At 41.2% G+C, this 25,000-nt stretch overlaps 1 protein-coding gene across 1 annotated transcript in view; it reads left to right on the forward strand.

Annotated features, from left to right (window-relative positions):
• Positions 1–25,000, forward strand: part of celsr2 (cadherin, EGF LAG seven-pass G-type receptor 2) — a gene marked incomplete at its 3' end in the record, with an annotated part of 53,774 nt that overhangs the window by 13,000 nt on the left and 15,774 nt on the right. Inside the window, 17 exon segments of the mRNA NM_001080577.1 lie at positions 806–1,474; positions 6,156–6,378; positions 13,717–13,832; positions 14,120–14,208; positions 16,128–16,285; positions 16,360–16,523; positions 18,300–18,425; positions 18,541–18,707; positions 20,728–20,901; positions 21,185–21,298; positions 21,651–21,825; positions 22,114–22,255; positions 22,342–22,462; positions 23,327–23,510; positions 23,585–23,686; positions 23,892–23,986; positions 24,071–24,280. Coding sequence (NP_001074046.1) covers positions 806–1,474; positions 6,156–6,378; positions 13,717–13,832; positions 14,120–14,208; positions 16,128–16,285; positions 16,360–16,523; positions 18,300–18,425; positions 18,541–18,707; positions 20,728–20,901; positions 21,185–21,298; positions 21,651–21,825; positions 22,114–22,255; positions 22,342–22,462; positions 23,327–23,510; positions 23,585–23,686; positions 23,892–23,986; positions 24,071–24,280 — 3,029 coding nt within the window.

Below are 25,000 nucleotides of genomic sequence, written 5' to 3' on the forward strand. Positions count from 1 at the left end.
AACCGGCGGACGTGCAACAACTTTAACTATGAGGTAAACACAAAACAAAACTTTCCATCCGGAGCTCCTTCACGGCACTCCACACTTGTAAACAATCGCTTGCGTCATTCACGCGGCTCTCGGTCCCGCCCAGACTCGTCAGCGCTACCAAGCCGACCAATCACAGAGCTTGCGCGATGCGTCGTTGCGATGTGTAGTTACATTTTTTGAGAGGTGCACTGAAGGTGAGTCGAGTACTGAAAGATAAAATAAAATAGCCACGTAGCTCAAAGCGAAAATAGCATGATGCTTGCGGGAGCTCAGTGAAAACACGCCACCTAGGTCAAAAGCATCACGTGACCCGCTAATAACTGATGTCTTTCCTCTTCTCCATGATGACAGCACATTATATTAGACTAGATATTCTTCAAGACACTTCTATTCAGCTTAAAGTGGCATGTAAAGGCTTCACTAGGGTAATTAGGGTAAAGTTAGGGTAATTAGGCAAGTCATTGTATAACAGTGGTTTGTTCTGGAGACAATCCAACACTAATATTGCTGAAGGGGTGAATAATATTGACCTTAACATGACTTTAACACTATTAAACACTGCTTTTATTCTAGCCCAAATAAAACACATCAGACTTTCTCCAGAAGAAGAAATATTAGAGGAAACACTGAGAACAACTCCTCAATCTGAACATCATCTGGGAAATATTTGAGTAAATTCCCAGCAGAGCGAGTCATTCTGTTTTGAACTGTGCATGCTTATATCTGATGTGTGTGTCTACTGTTCATGTGTCTGTGTGTGTTCTGTGGTCTGCAGATGGTGTGCACTCGGTGTCGGCTCAGTGTCTGCTGCAGGTCACCGTCATCACGGATGAGATGCTCTCCAACAGCATCACCCTGCGATTGGCCAACGCGTCTCAGGAGCGCTTCCTCTCGCTGCTATTGGCTCAGTTCCTGGAGGGCGTGGCCAGCGTGCTGTCGGCGTCCCGTGAGGACGTGGTGGTCTTCAACATTCAGGACGACACAGACGTGAGTGCCGGCATCCTGAACGTCAGCCTGTCGGTGGCGCTGCCGGGTCAGGGGTCACGGGGCCGCGGGGTCAGTCAGGGGTCAGAGGTGGAGTTTTTCGGCTCTGAGGAGCTGCAGGAGCGGCTGTACCTAAACCGCAGTTTGCTGGCGCAGATCTCCTCGCAGGAGGTGCTTCCGTTTGATGACAACATCTGCCTGCGCGAGCCCTGCGAGAACTACATGAAGTGTGTGTCCGTGCTGAAGTTCGACAGCCTGGCGCCCTTCGTGGCGTCCGACACCATCCTGTTCCGGCCCATACACCCGATCGCGGGCCTGCGCTGCCGATGTCCGCTCGGCTTCACCGGAGACTACTGCGAGACGGAGATCGACCTGTGCTACTCCAGACCCTGCGGAGCCCACGGAGTCTGCCGCAGCCACGAGGGCGGATACACCTGCCACTGCATGCAGGACTACACAGGTGAGGGCGGAGCCTCGCATGATGAATATTCATCAGATTCAGTAAAGCTAGGGCAGAGCCACAGGCCTCGTTTACACTGCCAGTTTAATGTGACCCAATTCCGATTGGTTGCTCATATGTGACACCGATCAGATCTCAGTTTAATCTCAAGTAGAAGTTTTACCAGTTCACATGTGAGCAATCGTGATCTATAACGTGAGATGGTTGTCGCCATGTTTACTTGCAGCCGTGCGCTTCATTCATTAATAGCGCAGACATATCAGTAAAAAACTGTAGTTTAATTTTGTTTGTAGGGAAAGGTTTGATAACAATGTATTTTAGTTTCTATTGTAGCATGGACAGCTGACTTTGTGTCTTCAGTAATCTACATGTGGAGTTCATGCACAAGGGCGCCCTCTAGTGTCCAGTATGAATGAAACTGAAATAACATTACAGCGTGTCGTGTGATCACAGCACTGTTTCAGAAGTCTTGTGCTGCAAACTTTATTTCCAGTCGGCTTCATTGTCCGTGTTTAAGCTCTGCACGGTTGAAGACCTCTACTCTATTAAAAAATAAATAATATATACAATTATTAAAATAAACTACCTATGAATTATTACACGATTAATATCATGTCTGCCATAAATACCAAAAACATTGTGATATATTTCTGAGGCCACATCGCCCATCCGAATAAAAGCCCAATTAAACATTGATGAGGAGTCAGTATTGTTAGGTGTGTGTGTGTGTGTGTGTGTGTGTGTGTGTGTGTGTGTGTAGACCCTGCAGGTGTGTTTAGATTGCTCTGCCGCTCTGAACATTATGAAGCACTGTGCTTTGTATTCCTGACACACATTCCAGTGTTTCTGAGAGCTGACGAGTGTGTGCCGTGAGGAGTGTGTGCCGTGAGGAGTGTGTGCTGTGAGGAGTGTGTGCCGTGAGGAGTGTGTGCTGTGAGGAGTGTGTGCCGTGAGGAGTGTGTGCTGTGAGGAGTGTGTGTAATCACAGCGCATGAGAGACGAGATGTTCCAGAATTGATCTGACCATGGGTGTGAGATGTGTGTCAGCTGATCAGAGGCGGTTTGATGCGAGACGTGTTGATCTTATTAAGTGGACTGACTGTGATATTCAGTGTGAGGATCCCGCAGTAGATGTGCTCATTAGTCAACATTATCAGTAGACCTCTTCTCAAAGGCGGTAGAGAAGAGCTGTTGAGTGTTTTGATGACCTAGTTTGACTGTTTCTTCATCAACACTGGGGCAGCAATATTTCCATTTTTCACAAATATGTCATGACCAGAGGCGGCACGGTGGCGCAGTGGGTAGCATGATCTCCTCACAGCAAGAAGGTCACTGGTTTGAGTCCCAGCTGGGTCAGTTGGTGTTTCTGTGTGGAGTTTGCATGTTCTCCCCGTGTTGGCGTGGGCTTGAGTAGGCTTCCAGTGTCCAGCAGAGTAGTGGAGGAGTGTAGATGAGCTGATGAGCGAGAGGGGGACTCGGGGGTCTTCTGATGTGCTTCACTCAGCTCTGATTCTCTAAATGTAGATAACATTAAAGATCAAGTGTGTGTTTGTGTGTGTGTGTGTGTGTGTGTGTGTGTGTGGGCTGGTTGGCAGTGGAGTGTGCTGTAGGTGTTCAGGTGTGTGGGAGCTGCAGGAGTCACTCAGCGTGTGTTTCCACAGGAATGGAGTATTTAAAGCGCTGGGAAGTGAGTGTGTGTTTTGCTCCTGCCAGCTGCTCTGCTCTGAGTGTGTGTGTGTGTGTGTGTGTGAGTGTTATTTAACATGCTTGTGTTGGACAGAAAGGCTCATCTCATCTCATCTCTCCCGAGATCTGTTCGTTTTGATAAGATGAATCATTCATGTGCTGCTGGAGTGGGCGCGCGCGCATGTGTGTGTGTGTGTGTGTGTGAATAATACATGTAAACTGATGTGATGAACTTCAGCAATGGTTCAATCACAGTGTGTGTTTTCTTGTGCATGTCGTGTGAGTGTGTGAGACAGTAATAACACATCTCATACAAGAAGATTCACTTTAGTGAATCACTTTAAATGAATTGCTAAATGACTCATTTGAATCATATGTGCATCATTCATTTACGTTAACTGATTTCTGATTTTATAATTTGCTTAGTATTATTTGAGTGAATCATTTCGAATGGCTGGTTAAATTGATTCATGTGAATCATTTGAACTAAAATGACTCTTGAATCATCAGTTTAACATTTAGTTGAATAAGCTCATTTTTATTTTCATTATTGATTATTATTATAGTTTTAGTATTATTTGAGTGAATCATTTTGAGCGTCTGATCCATGTGAATCCATTTAACCTTTGTGAATCACTTTAAATTCGGATTGCTTGTTAATTTGATTCATGTGGATCTAAAATGACTCGTAATGTTAATGTTGTTGTTAATGTTAATGTTGAGTCATCACCATCAGATCATCATTTTTACATAAGCCGATTTCAATTTGTATTAGTATAACTTCAGTGAATGGTGTTATTTCAGTGGATCATTATGAATGGCTAGTTGAATTGATTCATATGAATCAGTTACCCTTTATTGAATCACTTTAAATGGACAGTTAAAACGAAAAATTTTAATCATATGATCATCATTCAGCTGCGTAAACTGATTTGTTATTTTATTATACACATGATATCATTTCAGTAAATCATTTGAATTGATAGCTAAATTAATAGTGTGAACTAAAACGACTCGTTTAAATCATCAGATTATTGACTTGTTTGATTTTATTGTTTACATTAGTATTATTTGAGTGAATCATTTTGAATAACTTGTTTAATTGATTCATGTGAATCATTTGATCTAAAATGAATCATGAGATTATCATTAAGAGACATAAGCTGATTTCAAATTCAACTATTTACATAGTATTGTTTGAGTGAATCATTTTGAATGGGTGGTTAAATTGATTTATGTGAACTAGTTTAACTGTAATGAATCACTTTAAATTAAAAACAAAATGAATCATCACCATCATTCAGCTGCAACAGCTGATTTCTAATCATTCACACAGTATTGTTGCAGTGCAATTCAGTCATTTATAGGGCCGGTTAAATTCATTTTTGTGAATCATTGCTCAACAGTGAATCTAGTTTTATCCATTTAAACTTAATGAATCTGATTTTGTGCTTATATAATGAGCATTTACTAAATAAATACGGACTCAATTTAATTTTATAGCATGTAAATGCTCTTACTAACTCAAGACTGATTTATTTCAGTTAAACATTTTTCACGAAGAGCAAAAATTATGAATTTGAATCATTTTTCAGTGGCAAACCCAGCGTAACACCAAGAATCACTGTTGTGTTTTGCTCCGGCTATATGAATCATTTTGTTGTTAGCATGTTGTAAGCTATTTGCTAGGCTTTGCTAGTGATATACAGCCCTACAGATGAAGCTCTGCATGGTTTGAACTGCTGGATGGAGCTGAAACACACTAAAGATTTCAACGTGTAAAAGTTTTCACCCCCATGATGAAAGTTGAATATTTGAGCGTCAGTATTACAAAAATCGTAAATCCAATCAGCTAGAAAAGACATAGCCTAAAACTTCAGCTCATCCTGTAGCTCTGCTGCGTGTTTGGTGGATTTAGCTTGAACGCTCTTGAAGGAGATGCGTTTCGAAATCAAATGAATAAATAGTAGGTCAGTGGAGTAGTAGCAGAAGAGCAGTGCGACTGTAGTAGTAGACTGCTTTCTGGAACCCCAGTCTGTAAACGCTGGAGGATCATGGGTCATTAGTGGGTGGGGAATGGATGTAAAGGGTAGGTTAGCATAGCTGACCTTGAACTAGCGGTGGTGGTAGGCTGGTTAAGAGCGTTGGGTTAAACTTCACGAGGATGAATATGGATGAGCTCTTTGATGTGGAGCCGGTTTTTAAAGCTGTGACCTCGTTTCCCATCAAAGACCTTCTCAGAGCGAGGAGAGAATCCAACACACACCGCATCAATATTTCATCACAGACCCTGAAAGTGTGTGTGCATGTGCATGTGTGTGTGTCTGAGAGTGTGTGTGTGAGTGGGAGGATGAGCGACTGGCACATGCACAAATGTTTCCGTTATGATGAGTGTGACCAATCCGCTTTTGTGTGTTGAACAGTGTTGGCTTTGTCCTTACACACACACACATACATAAACAAACACACACTCTTTCTTGTGCTCATCTTCCTCCATCTTCACTAAACGGCTTTGCATTTTTAACCTCCATTTGTTATCGCAAGTGAACTCCTTTGTGAACTCAGTTGTTTACTTGTTTGTTAAAGTATCTTAATGTTGTGTGTAAGTGTGTGTGTGTGTGTGTGTGTGTGTGTGTGTGTGTGTGTGTGTGTGTGTGTGTGTGTGTGTGCGTGTGCGTATGTAAGTGTGTGTGTGTGTGTAAATTTGGGTAATTGTGTGTTTGTGAGTGTGACTGTATGTGAGTGTGTGCATATATGTGTGTGTGTGTTTGTACCGATCTTCTGTGTGTGTATAATGATTTCTGTGTGTGTATATATGTGTGTTTACTGATCTTCTGTGTGTGTGTGTGTGTGTATTTGTATATACTGATTTCTGTGTGTGTGTGTGTGTGTGTATGTGTGTGTGTGAGTGTGTGTGTGTGTGTGTGTGTATATACTGATTTCTGTGTGTGTATGTGTGTTAACTGATTTTCTGTGTGTTGGTGTGTGTGTTCAGGTGAGCGGTGCGAGATCTCCTCGCGCTCGGGCCGCTGTGCTGAAGGTGTGTGTAAGAACGGCGGGACGTGTCTGAATCTGTTGGTGGGCGGCTTCAGGTGCGAGTGTCCATCCGGAGGCTTCGAGAAACCCTTCTGCCTGCTGAGCTCCAGGAACTTCCCTCCGCAGACCTTCATCACCTTCAAAGGACTCAGGCAGCGCTTCCACTTCACACTCTCGCTGTCGTGAGTATCTGTTTACATGCTAACCTGTCCATAACGCTGTATTGTTAAAGCACGTTACTGATGCTGTCTGAACCCATGAACTCTGCTTTATAAGTGTGTTAAAATATTCTGTTGCACTCGTTCACACTCAAAGTCCAAAAAAACTTCAAGCATTGTGTTAATTCAAGTTATGCTAATTTGTGTAGGAATTTATGTAAAACATGCTAGCATCATGTTGAATCATGTAAGAAAAATGTTAAGCACATAAGAAACAAGTTAGCAACAAGCTAATTCATGTTACTAAAAAGATAAAACATGAAAATGTTAATTCATGTTAGCAAAATGCGAAACATGTTGATTCAGGTTAACAGTGAGATAATTCCTGTTATCAACATGCTAATTTGTGCAAAACGTCATGTAAAACATGCTATAAACATGCTAGCAATATGTTGAATCACACAAAAAATGTTAAGCATGTTAGAAACAAGTTACCAACAAGCTAATTCATGTTAGCGAGATGATAAAACATGAAAATGCCAATATATGCTAGGAAAATGCAAAACATACTTGAAACATGCTAACAAAATGTTGATTTAAGTTACCAATGAGCCAATTCATGTTATCTACATGCTAATTAGTAAAAAATCATGTAAAACATGCTATAAACATGCTAGCAACATGTTGAATCATGTAAACAAAATGCTAAGCATGTCAGATGCTAGCTAGCAAAATGCAAAACATTCTAGAAACATGCTAGCAACGTTAATTCACATTACCAATGAGCTAATTTTTGTTATCAACATGTTAAATTATTTAAAAATTCATTTAAAACATGCAATAAACATGCTAGCAACATGTTGAATCATGTAAACAAAATGTTAAGTAAGTCAGAAACAAGTTAGCAACAAGCTAATTCATGTTACCAACATGATAAAACATAAAAATGGTAATACATGCTAGCGAAATTCAAAACATTCTGGAAACATGCTATTAACATGTTGATTCATGTTACCAATGAGCTAATTCATATGCTAATCAAAATGTTAATTTGTGAAAAAGGTCATGTTAAACATGCAATAAACATGCTAGCAGCATGTTAAATCATGTGAGCAAAATGTTAAACATTTCAGAAACAAGTTAGCAACAAGATAGTTCATGTTAGCAAGATGATAAAACACGAAAAGGGTAAAACATGCTAGCAAAATGCAAAACATACTTGAAACATGGGGATTCAAGTTAACAATGAGCTAATTCATGTTATTAACATGCTAATTTATGTAAAAGTTCATGTAAAAACATGCTAGCAACATATTGAATCACAAAAAAATGTAAGCATGCCAGAAACAAGTTAGCAACAAGCTTATTCATGATAAACATGATAAAACATAAAAATGGTAATACATGCTAGCAAAATTTAAAACATACTTGAAACATGCTAGCAACATGTTGATTTAAGTTAGCAATGAGCTAATTCATGTTATCAACATGCTAATATAAGTACAATTTAATGTAAAACATGATATAAACATGCTAGCGACATGTTGGATTATGTTAGTAAAATGTTAAGCATGTCAGAAACAAGTTAGCAACAAGCTAATTCTTGTTACCAACATGATAACACATAAAATGGTAATACATGCTAGCAAAATACAAAACATTTTAGAAACATTCTAATTTGTGTCAAAAGTCATATAAAACATGCTAGCAACGTGTTGATTCACATTAGCAATGCTCTAATTTGTTATTAACATGCTAATTTGTGTCAAAAGCAACATGTTGAATCGTGTTAGCAAAATTTTAAGCATGTCTGAAACATGTTGCAACATGATAAAACATGAAAATAGTAATTCATGCTAGCAAAATGCAACACATTCTAGAAACATGCTAGCAGCATGTTAATTCATGTTAGCAATGAACAAATTCATGTTAGCAACATGTTTAAACATGTTACATGTGGTGAAATATGCTAAAACATGAATTTATCAATGGTTTCTGACAGACTTAGCAACATGTTAATTCTTACTAATAATGTTATTTAAGCTAGAAATGTAGTTGTGTTAGCAACTTTCTAGACATTTTAATTCACAATAATAATATGATCATGCATGCTAACAAAACGCAAAATGCTGTAGAAACATGTCAGCAACATTAGTAATTAATAACTCTTCTGATTGTGACCGTAATGTGCACCTTTTGTAAAGCGTATTAAAGCGATTAATTAAGCGCAATAATTATTGTCAAATCGCTATACAAATGCACTTGACTTGATCTGAATATTTTTGGCAAACGAAGAAATGATGAAACACGAGTTTTATGTTTATATAGAAAAGATGTTTATTCTATATAATCCTATGCTTGACTGATGTGTTTGGCGCCATCTACTGGTGTTTCTCTACAGGTCAGTTTGTTCTCCACTGATTGGGTGATGTTTGTTGATCGCTATTTGCTGAATTCACTTTGTTTTTCAGTGATTGTTGTTGTTAGCGTCAGTTTGTGTTATCGTGAATATTTTGTTTTATTTCAGTTAACGAAGTTGTTTTTAGTCTTGGTTTACTGAAATACCCTTGATTGTCTTGAAGTCTGTATCTTCATTATCAGTAAAGCGCCGCTCTGGTGTTTGTGTTCAGCGCTGAACTAACGACTGTGGGCCTTAATGAAGCTCTTCTTCTTCATGTTTGTCCACTGTCTCTGTGCTTTTATCCGCGCGTCTCCAGACTTTATTTAACGCAAATACAGTGATGTCGGAGGTGTTGATCTGTCAGGAAACTGATGTGCTGTCCGGACGCTCCACTGTCGCCTCTTTCTTTCGCTCTTTCTCTCACGCTTGTGTGCTGATGAATGCTCTGTCAGTAATGTGTTCAGCGTGTGTGTGTGTGTTTGTGTGTGTGTGTGGGGGGGACGCTCAGGACTGATGAAGGCCTTTCACTCGGGTTGCTTGGCGCCGTTTCTAAAACGTTTTCTGAAGTTTCCACGACTCAAAACTCTCCTGAAAACACCCGAATGGCGTCAATTACGCAATCATCCACATTTATTCTGGCTGATCAGAACATTAGCAGGGCTCATTTACATATAGAGGTCTTAAAGGCGCAGCGGCGGGAAACAGAGAGACTTACTGGTCATGTAGGCTTTCAAAACCTTTCAGAAGTTTAGATTCGAATCTGTTTTGAAGCGTTTATCAACCTGACGAGGTCACGTGATTTCAGCAAGTGAGACTTTGTTACGTAATTTCTGTTTCAAAACATTTTAAATATGGAATGTTTCTCCAATGTAGCGCGATCTGTAACACCATAATACCGTAAAATCCAACAGTAATGATCCACATCAATGATGCGGGTTCACTTAGATCGCCCTCTAGTGGAGAATCACTGAAAAGGTTTCATAGTTTACCTGATCACGGATCTGTTTAATGGAATTGTAGACATTTTAATAAGTTATTTGTAACATGTAAGAAAATCTATATAGTTATAAATAGCTAATAAGGGAGGCACGGTGGTTTAGTGGTCAGCATAGTGGTCTCACAGCAAGAGAGTTGCTCTGAGGTTTGCATGTTCTCCCTGTGTTGGCGTGGGTTTCCTCCAGGTGCTCCGGTTTCCCCCACAGTGTGTATGGGTGTTTCCCAGTACTGGGTTGCAGCTGCAAGGGCATCCACTGTGTAAAACATATGCTGGAATAGTTGGTGGTTCATTCAGCTGTGGCGACCCCTGATAAATAAAGGGACTGAGCTGAAAGAAAATGAATGAATGAATAATCGCTAATAGTCTCTTGCTGGCCTGTTTAGCAGAGCCCACCACGTTAGATTTCTGCTGACACATTCGGATGCTCGGCATGAAAGCATGGATCATCCTGCCTTGTATCAGCGGTTCAGGCTGGTGGTGGTGGTGTAATGGTGTGGGGGAGATTTTCTTTGGGTCCATTAGTACCAATTGAGCATCAACGCCACAGCCTACCTGAGTATTGCTGCTGACCATGTCCATCCCTTTATGAGCACAGTGTCTCCATCTTCTGATGGCTACTTCCAGCAGGATAACGCAGCATGTCATAAAGCTCAATCATCTCAGACTGGTTTCTTGAACATGACGATGAGTTCACTGTACTCAAATGGCCTCCACAGTCACCAGAGCTCAATCCAATAGAGCAGCTTTGGGATGTGGTGGAACGGGAGATTGGCATCATGGATGTGCAGCCGATAAATCTGCAGCAACTGTGTGATGCTATCATGACAATATGGAGCAAAATCTCTGAGGAATATTTCCAGTAGCTGCTGAATCTCTGACACCAAGGATTAAAGCAGTTCTGAAGGTTAAATAGGTCTGACCTGGTACTAGTGTGGTGTACCTAATAAAGTGGCCGGTGAGTGTATGTAATCTGGATCAATAATCAGACTCAAAATATCGAGTGCTTGTAATCAGAGTAAACTACTTTTTAAAATGCTGCGTTTTATGGACTACATGGTTGTGTATTATGTACACAGTAGCAGCAGGTTTGTTGATTCTCCCTCTTGTTTGCAGTGTTGTATTGTTAGAGGTTTTCAGTGATCGTCATTGATCATGTTTGACGTCGCTGTGATATTGATTATTTCAATATTGTGATTTTGATGTTTTATAAATGTGCATACAGTGTTTTAAAATGGTCCGTCAAGAGAGCACAGGATTGTCCTGCTTCAGTAGATTTGACCTTAAATACAGGTTAGCGCAAAAGTAATCTAAATGTAATCCGAATGTAATCCAATTACATCATCACATATGTGTGATCCAACACTTTATACATCACTCACTACACCTGTTGCCATTGGTGATCACTGATTACTGATTACACATGACTAAATGTGGAGTTAGTGATATATAATCAGCTGGACTACACACATATGATGATGTAAGTGGATTACTTTTGGATTACATGATGAGAGATCCATCCAGAGCATGATGATCTCAGCTTCTGGTGCAGGAATGCCGAGGGAAGAGATGAAGATGATGATGATGTGAATAAAATGACCCCATTATTGTATGTCAGAGATAAGGGAGGATGTTGGGGTGAAGCTGAAGGAGAAGTGAAGGGTGTGTGTGTGTGTGTGTGTGTGTGTCTCTGGAGATGTGATTATTCTCCTCAGTAACCAGGTCAACAGCACTAAACCCCACGGCAAAACCACAGTAACATCCACAAATACAGCATCCCGCTGAAACACTCAGACTGTGCTGTTCATGCGGCTTTTGTGTTCATATGCTGAGATTATTCATGGATATGCAGAAATGATTCCTGCATCAGCCTCTAATAATAGCAGCAGCGTGTGTTCTTCCTCATACTCTGCGCTGCTGTGTGTTCTGGTGAAGGGGACTAGTTAAGGTGGAGGAACATTAGCAGATGATTGGTGTTATGATGATGGAGCAGACGAGGAGCTCCTGCTGTTTGAGTGATGTTGTGTGTTTCTCAGGTTGTGTTAATAATAACAGTGTAGTCTTTATTTCCGTCTGTGTGCCGCGGTGTGGGCCTGTTTGTTTGATTGTGTCTGTTCTGGCTGGTGTTCAGATGTGCCTCTCGCTCCTGCTGCTGCTGCTCGCTGACCTACTTTAACTTTATAAATGTGCGACGGATACCTGTGAAGATCAGCACACACACACACACACACACACACACACACACTGTTTACTAGTGTGTAAATAACCAGGCCTGAATATCACAGAGGAACACACCACCACCATTCTGACAACAGTCACATCAACAGCAGCCACTCTGAGCGCCTTAGCAACCACACAGCAACTACTACAGAGAATATTCTGATGATAACATCACTTCAGCAGCCACATAGCAACCATAAGGATCACCTTAGCAACCATCAAGACCACCTTAGCAACTACTGAGAATAATCTCAGAAAGGGTGAAAACATCACTTCAGCAACCATAAGGATCACCTTACCATCTATCCAGATCACCTTAGCAACCACCCAGATCACCTTAGCAACCAGGGAATATTTTGTCAATGAGCGAAAACATCACTTCAGCAGTCACATAGCAACCATCCAGATCACCTTAGCAACCCCAGAGAACATTCCGCCAATGGGTATAAACATCACTTCAGCAGTCGCATAGCAACCATTTATATCACCTTAGCAACCACATATCAACAATCAATATCACCCTAGCAACCACAGAGAATATTCTGACAACTAGACAAAGCATCAATTGAGCAGTCACAAAGCAACCATCCAGATCACCTTAGCAACCATCCAGATCACCCTAGCAACCACTGTGAATATTCTGATGATGGGTGAAAACATCACTTAAGCAGCCACATAGCAACCACAAGGATCACCTTAGCAACCATCCAGATCACCTTAGTGACCACTGATAATATTCTGACAGTGAGTGAAACATCACTTCAGCAGTCACATAGCAACCATAAGGATGACCTTAGCAACCATCAAGATCGCCTTAGCAACCACAGAGAAGATTCTGTCAATGAGTGAAAACATCACTTCAGCAGTCACATAGCAACCATAAGGATGACCTTAGCAACCATCAAGATCACCTTAGCAACCACTGAGAATAATCTCAGAATAGGTGGAAACATCACTTCAGCAGCCACATAGCAACCATCAAGATCACCTTAGCAACCACATATCAACCATCCAAATCACATTAGCAACCACATCTCAACCATTCAGATCATCTTAGCAACCACAAAGAATATTCTGACAAGGAGGGAAAGCATAACTTCAGCAGTCACATAGCGACCATAAAGATCACCCTAGCAACCACATGTCAACCATCCAGATCATCTTAACAACCACATATCAACCATCCAGATCACCTTAGTAACCACAGAGAATATTCCACCAATGAGTGAAAATATCACTTCAGCAGTCACATAGCAACCATCACAGTCACCTTAGCAACCACACAACAACAACAGAGACTATTCTGACAACAGGTAAAAAACACATCACCCCAGCAACCATATAGCGACCATCCAGGGCATCCTAGCAACTGGGTAGCATCAACTAAAAACACCTTAGCAACCACATAGCAACCATATAGAGTGCGTCAGTGACCTGCTGAGCTCTGAGCAAGAAGTGAACATCAGTCATGTTTCTCTTGTGCGTGTGTGTGTGTGTGTGTGTGTGTGTGTGTGTGTGTGTGTGTGTGTGTGTGTGTGTGTGTGTGTGTTTAATCCGCTGATGTTGTTACTACAGCAGAAACACTGAATTTAATCCGCTGAGACATGTTTTGACCCCTGATGTGAATGATGGACTTAAAGATGCATCCACACACACACACACACACGCACACACACAGTTACACACACATCATTATAGGTCTGTCCGGTCTGGCATGTTGAGTTAATCCGCTGTTTCCGTGCTCCAGGTTTGCGACCCGCGAGCCCAACGGTCTGCTGCTGTATAACGGACGCTTTAACGAGAAACACGACTTTATCGCCATGGAGATCGTCAACCAGCAGATCCAGCTCACCTTCTCCGCAGGTAAACACTCGTCTAGAACACACACACACAACTGCTCTTATCAACAATACACAACGTTTAATTCCTTTTGAAGAATCGTCCATCAAAACAGTTTAAGAGTGCAAACACGCTGAAATCTGATTGGACGACACTATAAATGAGCGATTCGTTACTATGTACGATATTGAACTAATATAGTGCTAATAAACTACTGTTAATGCTAGAATCATCGACGGTTTCAGTCACATGATCATAATCCTGTCTCCTATTGGTTGTGTATTGACGTGTGTATCTGCTGCCCCCTGCAGGAGAGACAAAGACCACGGTTTCGCCTTTCATCAAGGGCGGAGTCAGCGACGGACACTGGCACACTGCACACGTGCACTACTACAACAAGGTGAGTCTGACGCAGACATCAGTGTCGACATGAGTAAATTACGTATAAAGTTGCGCAGCGTGTTCCGCCTAGATCACGTCTACACACTGAGTGTGTGTGTGCGTGTGTGAATGTGTGCGAGTGTGTGTGTGTGTGTGTGTGTGTGCGTGTGTGAATGTGTGCGAGTGTGTGTGTGTGTGTGTGTGCGTGTGTGAATGTGTGCGAGTGTGTGTGTGTGTGTGTGTGTGTGCGCGTGTGTGTGTGTGTGTGTGTGACCTGTCCGGCGGGGTCAGTCTGAAAGGGCTTGTGACCTCTGGTAATGGGGTCATTTATTAAATGAGGCTGTGTCTGCTGTGTGTGTGTTCATGTTCACCCGAGTGGAAGCAGACCACAGTGTGAACTCACACACACACACACACACACACACACACATCTGCTGTTTTTATTTAAGACTCGTGTCAATAGAAGAGCTGTATTGTACTTGTCTATTTTGTACAATATTTGTATTAATTATATCTTTAAATTTAAAACTTTTAAAATTATTTTTGTATTTTTGTATAATATTTTGTGTAAGTTACTTTAAAAAGTCATTAATTACTAATTACATAATAATTTTAGTTAAATCACCTTTTTGATTACTTTTTCTGAAAAGTCAGTAAATGAAAACTCCTTAAATTCCCTGAGTCTCAACGCACAGGAGAGGAAACTCTTCATTCTGTACAACTAGTTACACCCAACACTTATTTTACGCTCACCGGCCACTTTATTAGGTACCCCTGTCTAACTGCTCGTTAACACAATGTTTAATCAGCCATGTTTAATCAGATCTGAAGGCAAAAGGGGTCCAACCCGATACTAGTGAGGTGTACCTAATAATTTGGCCGGTGAGTGTATATACTATACTGTACATCAGTGGTTCTCAAAGTGGTTTTCTCCCCTGGTGGTTTCCAAAAATCTATTTATTTTTATTAAACCACAAGATTTACCATATATATTTTATTCATAACCTACTGAAGAGAAAAAATATATACTATATAGTTACTATAATAGCTTATATTTCCATTGCAGGGGTGCTCAACCCTGTTCCTGGAGATCTACCCTCCAACAGAGTTTAGCTCCAACCCTGATCAAATACACCCGAATCAATTAATAAGGACCTGAACAGCACTTGATAATTACAGGCAGGGCTGCAACTGAAATCTGCAGGAAGGTAGATCTCCAGGAACAGGGTAGATCACCCCTGTTCTATTGGATTGCGACCCCTGGGGTACATTATATTAAATACACAGCAATAGCATCAGATGCAGCGGATTGATTTTATAACACCAGGTTGACCTTTCTGGTCCATGTACAGCACTGTATACATTAAAAAAAAGAAACGAAGAATAGACTTGGGTCTATTGGTGTGTGTGTGCACCATTGCATGCAAGGTTTCTGTATTTATAACCACCTCAGAGGATATTGGGGGTCGCGAGTCACTGGCATTGTCATTTTTAGGGGTCAGGGGCTAAAAAGTTTGGGAACCCCTGCTGTACATAATACATTAAACATGTAATATCTCATGGATCAGCTGAATTCCTGTTTAGTAGCAGAAGATGTTGGACGTGTGAATCAGCACAGGTGTAGATGAGGCTCAGCGCACCTTCATGTGTTTCTGTGGTGTATTTTTATCTTCAATTAAATCTATCTATCTATCTATCTATCTATCTATCTATCTATCTATCTATCTATCTATCTATCTATCTATCTATCTATCTATCTATCTATCTATCTATCTATTTATCCTTCTATCTATCTATCTATCTATCTATCTATCTATCTATCTATCTATCTATCTATCTATCTATCTATCTATCTATCTATCTATCTATCTATCTATCTATCTATCTATCTGTCTATCTGTCTGTCCGTCCATCCATCTCTCTCTCTCTCTTCATCAGCCGGTGCTGAACCGCGCAGGTCTTCCTCAGGGGCCGTCGGATCAGAAGGTTGTCGTGGTAACGGTTGACGACTGTGACTCGTCAGTCGCTCTGCGCTTTGGCCATGTGGTGGGAAACTACTCCTGCTCCGCCCAGGGCAGCCAATCAGGATCCAAGAAGTAAGAGCGTTGGCAAGACGTCATCGGCGAACGTTCACCATACGAAACCCTTATATGGTCGTGTTTCCGTGCAGGTCTCTGGATCTGACGGGTCCTCTGCTGCTCGGAGGCGTCCCCAAACTGCCTGAGGAATTCCCCGTGCAGAACCGGCAGTTCATCGGCTGCATGAAGGACCTGCGCATTGACGAGCGGCACGTCGACATGGCCGGATTCATCGCTAATAACGGAACGCTACCCGGTGAGCTGTCGCTTGCAATGTTTTTAGTATTTTTAATTATTTAGTGAAGTGTCTTGAAATGTGTGTATGTTATTGGATGATTGACGTATTCTCAACTGAAACATGAAGAGAGGGTGGGGCATAGCATAGCTCCTCCCCTTTTTAAAAAAAATCAGCCAATAGTGTTTAGTTTTATCACAGCTCTGCCAGTGAGAGTGGTTGAGCTCAAGCGCATCACATCTAAAGGGCAGGGCGTGTCAGACACCAGAGAGCATTTGATTGGTCAGAAGATTGGATGAGAATCTGAAGTATGAGGAGATGACAAAAAACAGTGACGCATTTAGTTGGAAGTGACGAACTGCAAACTTTAGATGTTTATATCAGGTTTAGTTCTACTACATGTGGATTTTGTCAGTTTCGTCAGACTGACTTAAAATATTAAGTTATTATGGTGGCTTGAGAAAGTCAACATACTGTTATACTACATTAACTCATTATTCTTCTTCCGTCGTCTTCTTCTTCTACGACTAATTTCTATACGCATCTCCTCCTACACCATTCATACTACAACCACCAAACTAACTCTAAATCTCCACACTATACTGAATTAATTCAGTATGTCTTTTCCAACTGATCCGACTTACGGTTTTCCCAAAACTGACCCAGAAAATTCAGAAAAAGTTCCATTGACTAAACATTGGACCAAACTTGATGACCTCATAACTTTGCGCAAGACTGTCATACAGACTTAAAGTTAGACTCAGACTACCTCTGCCAACCACTGATGACCTTTAAACCTTTTAGACACACCCTAGCAACTGTCCCATAGACTCCCATTGTAAAAAACTGCCATTGACTTTATATTAGACATACTGAAAACATTCCATCCAATCCATATGAACAATATACTACTCCATACTAGAAACAGACTAACGATCATACTAACACACTAGCAACATGCTCATTCATATTATAGACATACTACCAAAATGCTAATTAAACCAACTAGCAATGTCTTATCAACCACCTAGCAATGCCTTAGCAACCACAGAGCAAAACCTTAGCAACCACCTAGTAACATCTTAGCAACTGCCTAGCTACATCTTAGCAACCACCTAGCAATGCTTTAGCAACCACTCAGAAAATCCTAGCAGCTACCTAGCAATATACTTAGCAACCGCCTTGCTACACCTTAGAATCCACTTATCAATGCCTTAGCAACCACTCAGAACACCCTAGCAACACCTTAGCAATACCTTAGCAACCGCCTAGCAACATTCTAGCAACCACCTAGCAACATCTTAGCAACCACCTAGCAATGCTTTAGCAACCGCCTATCAACCACTCAGAACACCCTAGCAACCGATTAACAACGCCTTAACAACCGCCTAGCAACCGCCTAGAACACCTAGGCAACCACCTAGCAAGCACCTTAGCAACCATGCAGTAACACCTTAGAATGAACCAGAACACCTCAGCAACCACCTAGCAACCATTCAGAACCCCTTTGCAATAGCCACACTACCTAGCAACCAGTAACTACCTAGAACTCCCTAGCAATGCTCTAGCAACCACCTAGAACACCCTAGCAACTACCCAGCAACCAATCAGAACACCTTAGCAACCACCGAGAACATCCAAAACAACCACCTGTGCCACCTGTGCCATCTTTCTCAAGCCACTGTAAAGTTTGTCTAGGAACTTTCCTTCTCTAGTTTAATTATTAACGTTTATTTATATTTGCAATACTGTATCGTAATACTGATCTTTATTGTGTGACGTGTGGTTATTTCCCAGGATGCTCTGCGAAGCGTAACTTCTGCAATAATAACCCGTGTCTGAACGGCGGCAGCTGCGTCAGTCTGTGGGGGTCGTTCCGCTGCGACTGCGCGCTGGGGTTCGGAGGACGCAACTGTGAGAAAGGTGAGCGTCATGCTAGTGGTGCGTCTGCGTAATGAGTCATGACGAATCACTCACTAATGCATCTATTGCTATGCACTATTATGGATCGTCCGCTAACACCCCTGTCCGCGTGCAGTGATGTCAAACCCGTTGCGGCTCCAGGGTAAGGGTCTGCTGTGGTGGGCTGATCTGGCTTCGGTGATGACTCTTCCCTGGCACATGGAGTTCATGTTTCGCACACGACAGCCGACAGCCACAGTGATGCACATGAGCTCAGGACAGCAGCACAACTTCACCATACAGGTGCACGCACACACACACACACACACACACACACTGTACAGACTGTATATTCTCTATACTCAACCCTCACAGCAAACACTCTGCACAGTTACACCTCCACAATCATTCATTCTTTCTCACTTATCAGCCCTTTCCCTCACGGAAACTAAAATAATCAACACACAAAGTCCAAGTTGGCTGGTATTGCTATACTTATGGGGACATGTGGTACTGTAATATAAGGAACACAGTTTCAGCAGCAGGTACACACTCTCTACACTGCTTTCTCTGTGTCTACAGCTCCATCTGCTGGCCGTGTGTCATATTACACCACACTGACACACTCTTTATCATTCATTCATTCGTTTTCCTTCAGCTTAGTCTCTTATTTATCAGGGGTCACCACAGTGGAATGAACCGCCAACTATTTTGGCTTATGTTTTAAACAGCTTTATGCTCTTTCAGCTGCAACCCAGTATTGGGAAACACCCATACACACTCATTCACACACACACACACACACACACTCATACACTATGGCCAGTGTAGTTGATCAGTTCCCCTATAGCGCATGTGTTTAGACTGTGGGGGAAACCGGAGCACCCGGAGGAAACCCACGCCAACACGGGGAGAACATGCAAACTCCACACAGAAATGACTCAGCCAGGGCTCAAACCAGTGACTTTCTTGCTGTGAAGGACAGCGCTACCCACCGCCCCACCCTACTCTACATCACATATGTTTAGTTTAAATAATACACATGCAAATCAGCTATTTGAGAAAACTGTAGGTCACACTGCGTTGTGCTGATGATAGAATATTAATCAACCATGACTTTTAGTTCAGTAATCAGCTAATTTTGAAGTTATTAATGTAGTAGTTGGTATTGGGTAGGATAAGGAATAAGATCAAAAGATCAAAAAGACTTTAATATTATTCAGAATTGAGAATGAGAATTGTAATAAAATACTAGATTGTAAAAAATACCTTTATATATATATATATATGTGACCAATATCACGCGAATAACAGTGCCATGTGACTAAATATCAGCACTTGTGGGAGGCGTGCGTTGGCTCAAGTCTGCCGGCCGAGTGCCTCAGTGCCCCACCAGTGATGATATGCAGCCATATGGCACTGCAGTGTGATATTGCATTTATACAACAGTTCTACGCCATAATTGTCTATATAAGAAAGAAAATCACACAGGGAGAGTCTTAAAACTCTTTTGTATGAGGAACTACTTTCTTCCGCCATTCATTCGCATCTGCAGCTGACGTCAGAACAGCAGAAGCTGTCACTAATTCACCAGCGTCACTGTAGAGCTAGTGTTTGAGTGATTCTCTAGCGTAATGTCTAAAGTGAAGACAGAACTGCTGATTCTGCTCACATTGTGAGATTATAAGGCTGAACATCAGGAAATGCCATCAGTCTACAGAGATCTCCCAGTGTTTCTCTGCTGCAATCAGGAGATCATAATAATAAACCCTGAAAAAGTCAAAGCAAACAGAAAGCACAAAGTTCCGGGAGTTTCCCGCATATGCGTAGAGAAACCCGGATGCCCCCAAATGAATGATAATCTCCTGAAATTCGCGCTTCTCCTCCACCTCAAATACACCCCGCACCCCCCCTCCCTCTTTCAGATACTGCGCGCACCCCACCCTGCCTGTTTAAGTATGACAGGCTGTATTGAGGCTGTTGGCCTCTGACACACTGAAGGGCCTGGACGATTGCAGAATATCGCACTGCTGTCAGCCAATCAGATTTAGGAACCGGACACCAGACAGAACCGTTGTATATATATATATTATCAACATAAATATTAGACAGTTTTATTGTTTATTGATTATTATTTGTTATTATAAACAGTACAGTACAATACAGTTTCGAGCTTGCAATTGTGAATCATGTGACATTAGTGGGAGGGGCGTTCTTGTTCTAGAGAGCATTTGATTGGACAGAAGATTGTGGAGTTCAGGACGAGTCATCAGTGTGTATCTGCTTTGTAAATAATGTGTGTGTGTGTGTGTGTGTGATCCAGCTAAGAGAGGGCTTCGTGGTGACATCGGTCCAGCGGGGCGAGGACTCGGTCGTGTCTCGTGTTGATGATGTCACAGTGAGTGATGGCCAATGGCATCACGTCTCTCTTGAACTCAAAGGCCCGACGACAGGTGGCGTCACGGCAACACTGAGCCTTGACTACGGTCTCTACACGGTCAGTCCAACTGCAGACAATGATGGAGCACACACACTAATGTCAGTGACATGACGCCTGTGTGTGTGGGGGTGTGTGTGTGTGTATATGTGTGTGTGTTCGTGTGTTTGTACGTACATGTGTGTTTATGTATGTGTGTTTGTGTGTGTGTGTGTGTGTGTGTGTGTGTGTGTGTGTTCGTGTGTGTTTGTACGGACATGTGTGTGTGTGTGTGTGTGTGTGTGTGTGTGTGTGTGTTTGTACGTACATGTGTTTATGTATGTGTGTGTGTGTGTGTGTGCAGTCCTCTATGGATCTGGACTCGAAGCTGAAGGGTGTAAGGCTGAAGACTCTGAGCGTCGGTGGCATCTCGGACGGCAGGAATCGTGTGATTGGTGGATTCAGAGGATGCATTCAGGTCATTATTACACACACACACACACACACACAGCGTTTTCAGCAGTACGTACATTCCTTTAATAATATTACGTCGCATATTGAACATTGTTTGTCTGTTCTCATAGTTTTTACATGTCTCATAGTTTTTCATATTAAATAAGCTGGAATTTAAATCACCTGCATTGTCAACAACATCTCTTCTCTGATTGGTGTTTAATGACATGAGGGCGGAGTCTCTTATGGGATCCACCAATAGCAAAACCACAACTATCCAATTTAATCCACAGAGGCAAAATCAAGCCCCGCCCACATTTATTCTTCACTCATAAGCAGAGGTGCAGCACAATAGAGTTTCGCTTTCGCTTTCTCAGGGTTTGCGTATTGGCGGCGACTCCTCGACTCCTGCATTTCCCAGCATGCCCCAGGCGCGTGTGCTGAACGTGGAGTCGGGCTGCAGTCTGCCGAACACCTGCGGATCGAACCCGTGTCCGGCTCACAGCGACTGCAAAGACGACTGGGATGCGCATTCCTGCAGATGCCACACCGGTAATGCGATGTTTTTATTTTTAGTAACGTTTACGCAACTTTAGTTTTTGCTATTTTATTGTATTTTGTTTAGTAGTGGTTTAACTAAAAATGTTTTTTTTTATTATAATAAAAATTAAACACTCTAAATCTCATATGGTATATTACAAGACTAAATTTATAAAATAAATCGATTATTTATTACAGTTTTATCAACTCGTTACTTTATAATAATTCTGTTGAATCATAAACTAACGAGCACTGATCTGGAAAGCCTAATTTACGCACATATTGTATTTTTTTGAACAGGTTATTATGGCAACAGTTGTACCGACGCCTGTGCGCTGAACCCCTGCGAGCACCAATCAGCATGTAGCAGGAGGTCAAGCTCCGCCCACGGATACACCTGCAGTTGTCCTAGCAACTACTTCGGCCAGTACTGCGAAAAAAAGTATGAATTGTTTCGTTATGTGCGCAGACATGATGATGCGTGGGCTAACCTGAGTGTGTGTTTGTGTGTGTGTGTGTGTGTGTCAGGACGGATTTGCCGTGTCCGCGTGGCTGGTGGGGTGAAAAGTCATGTGGTCCGTGTAACTGTGACACGACTAAAGGATTCGATGCCGACTGTAACAAGACCAATGGCGCCTGTCGCTGCAAGGTAACCTGGAAAAAATTAAGTTTGAATATTAAGTCATAAAAGTCTAATTATACATATATTTTTTATCTGTATTTTAACTGTTACATATTTTATTTATACGTAACAATTAACTGCGAACTGCTTGAAAATGCATTCAAATGTATGATCATGAAAAATCAGGAACCGGCTATCTTTAGAAACGTTTGTGACACTTTCTGTTCATTTTGTTTATATAAAGATGTATATATTTTTTCGTTTGTGTAGCTACTTTGATTTGCCGTTTGTTTAAAAATTAAATTTTGTTTTTGTGAAATTTAAATTTTGAAAAAGAAATGTGCAGAAATAAACTAACAAAAAGACACCTTTACTGTATAACGTCTTCAATCTCAACTTATTAAAAAAATTGTACAAAAATATAATCGTAAAAACAAATTCGTAATCGAAATGTGCCTTCAGTAAACGATTACATCCCTAATCCCAAACTATAAGATATTGGCCATTGCTAATCAGCATATGCTGTTTTTAAATGCGCAAATTAGTGTATGTACGCTTTTTTAAAACAAAATATTAGCGCTTGGCGATGATCAATTGCAAATAATCCAAAATAAAAGTTTGTTTTATATATTTACTATAAATTTAATATAAATATATACATTTTCTCAAATATATATATATATATATATATATATATATGCATGGATGTGTGTATTTTTATATACATAGTAAATATACACAGTACGCATATATTATGTCACTTCAAAAATTTTTTTGTGATATTTGAATATTTACTGGTAAAAACGCTTTTATTTTTTGTTGTTGCGAAAACCCTGTTACTGCATTCCGACTGGTCCAGTAGTGTGTCTGAGTGTGTGTTTTCTCCATCAGGATAATCACTTCCGTCCGCCGTCGAGCGACACGTGTGTGTTGTGCGATTGTTACGCGGTGGGCTCTCTGTCGCGTGTGTGTGATCGCGCCGTGGGTCAGTGTCAATGTAAGCCGGGTGTTATCGGGCGTCAGTGTGACCGCTGTGATAACCCGTTCGCTGAGGTCTCGTCCAGCGGATGTGAAGGTCAGACTCTCGTTCATCAGACTTTCCTCTGTTTTTCCCAGAATGCCTCTGTTTGACGTGTTTTTGCGTTTCAGTGATCTACGACAGCTGTCCTCAAGCTATCGAAGCTGGAATCTGGTGGCCGCGGACCAAGTTCGGTTTACCGGCTGCTGTCGCCTGTCCTAAAGGATCCATCGGTGCGTAAGCTAAAACCGGAAATACTGTTGAGGGGAAAATCATTCTGTTAAATATATTTATTTAGCTAATTTAATGAAGGAATAGCGTAATCCAGTTGATTATAACAAAAATGTATGTTAGTTTTATATTTTTGCCTTATAAAATTTATATCTTCACCGTTATTTTCGGTTTATTGATATGAACACTGGCGTTTGTATACTGCAGGAACTGCGATCCGTCACTGTGATGAACACAAGGGCTGGCTGTCGGCGAATCTCTTCAACTGCACGTCTGTGAGCTTCAGCAAACTGAAGACACTGGTGAGAGCGCCACCGCTGGCCACTGCTGGTACTGCGCCGTCGCTGATTCCACATTCTCAGCTGTGTTTGTTTTTCTGTACGCAGTCGGAGCGTTTGGTGCGAAACGCGTCTCTGATGGACTCCACTAACGTTCAGCAGACGGCGGCGCTGCTGTTTAACGCCACAAAGAACACCAGAGAGTTTTACGGCAGCGATGTGAAGATCGCGTTTCACCTGCTGCGCGCAATACTGCGACACGAGAGCCAGCAGCAGGGCTTCAACCTCACTGCCACACAGGATGTGCTATTTAACGAGGTACACACCGCACTCTATTAAACACAACTCCGTTTTTACTGTATTTTTAATTATTTTTCTATTTAAAGAAGGAAATAAAATTATAATAACATCAGAACTTAAATGATCAGTCCTTACATGTCATGCTTACTGAAATGGCATACATTTCTCCCAATACTGCAAGTAATAAATTATAACTCATATTTACAAGTACTCTAACAAACTACAGTTTTAGCATTTAAACTTTTTTTTTAAACAAACAAGATTATGTTTTGTAATTGTGATTTTTAAATACCTTGATTTTAAAATGATTATTATTGAAAATATGAGAATGTGACAAAATAATAGCGGACATCAGGAAAAAAAATGCAACAACAGTAAAAACAACAACAAAAAGACATATATCATTATCTCAAGACAGATAAATTAAACAGAATGTGTTGAAAGGGGAACAGTAGTTCTAGTAATAATATTACTGTATTGATAGTGTTGTTATACATTAGTATATTTGGGAAAAAAGCATGTATTTTGTTTTAAATATACAGTTGAGGTCAGAATTATTCGCCCCCCTTTAAACTGTTTCTTCAAAATATTTTCCAAATGATGTTGAACAGATTCAGGAAATGTTCACAGTATGTCTGATAATATTTTTTCTTCTTATTTGTTTCATTTCGGCTAGAATAAAAGCAGTTTAACATTTTTCAAACACCATTTTAAGGTCAATATTTTTAGCCCCTTTAG

This window comes from Danio rerio, chromosome 22 (genome assembly GCF_049306965.1).
Source record: "Danio rerio strain Tuebingen ecotype United States chromosome 22, GRCz12tu, whole genome shotgun sequence".
Lineage (NCBI taxonomy): Eukaryota > Metazoa > Chordata > Actinopteri > Cypriniformes > Danionidae > Danio > Danio rerio.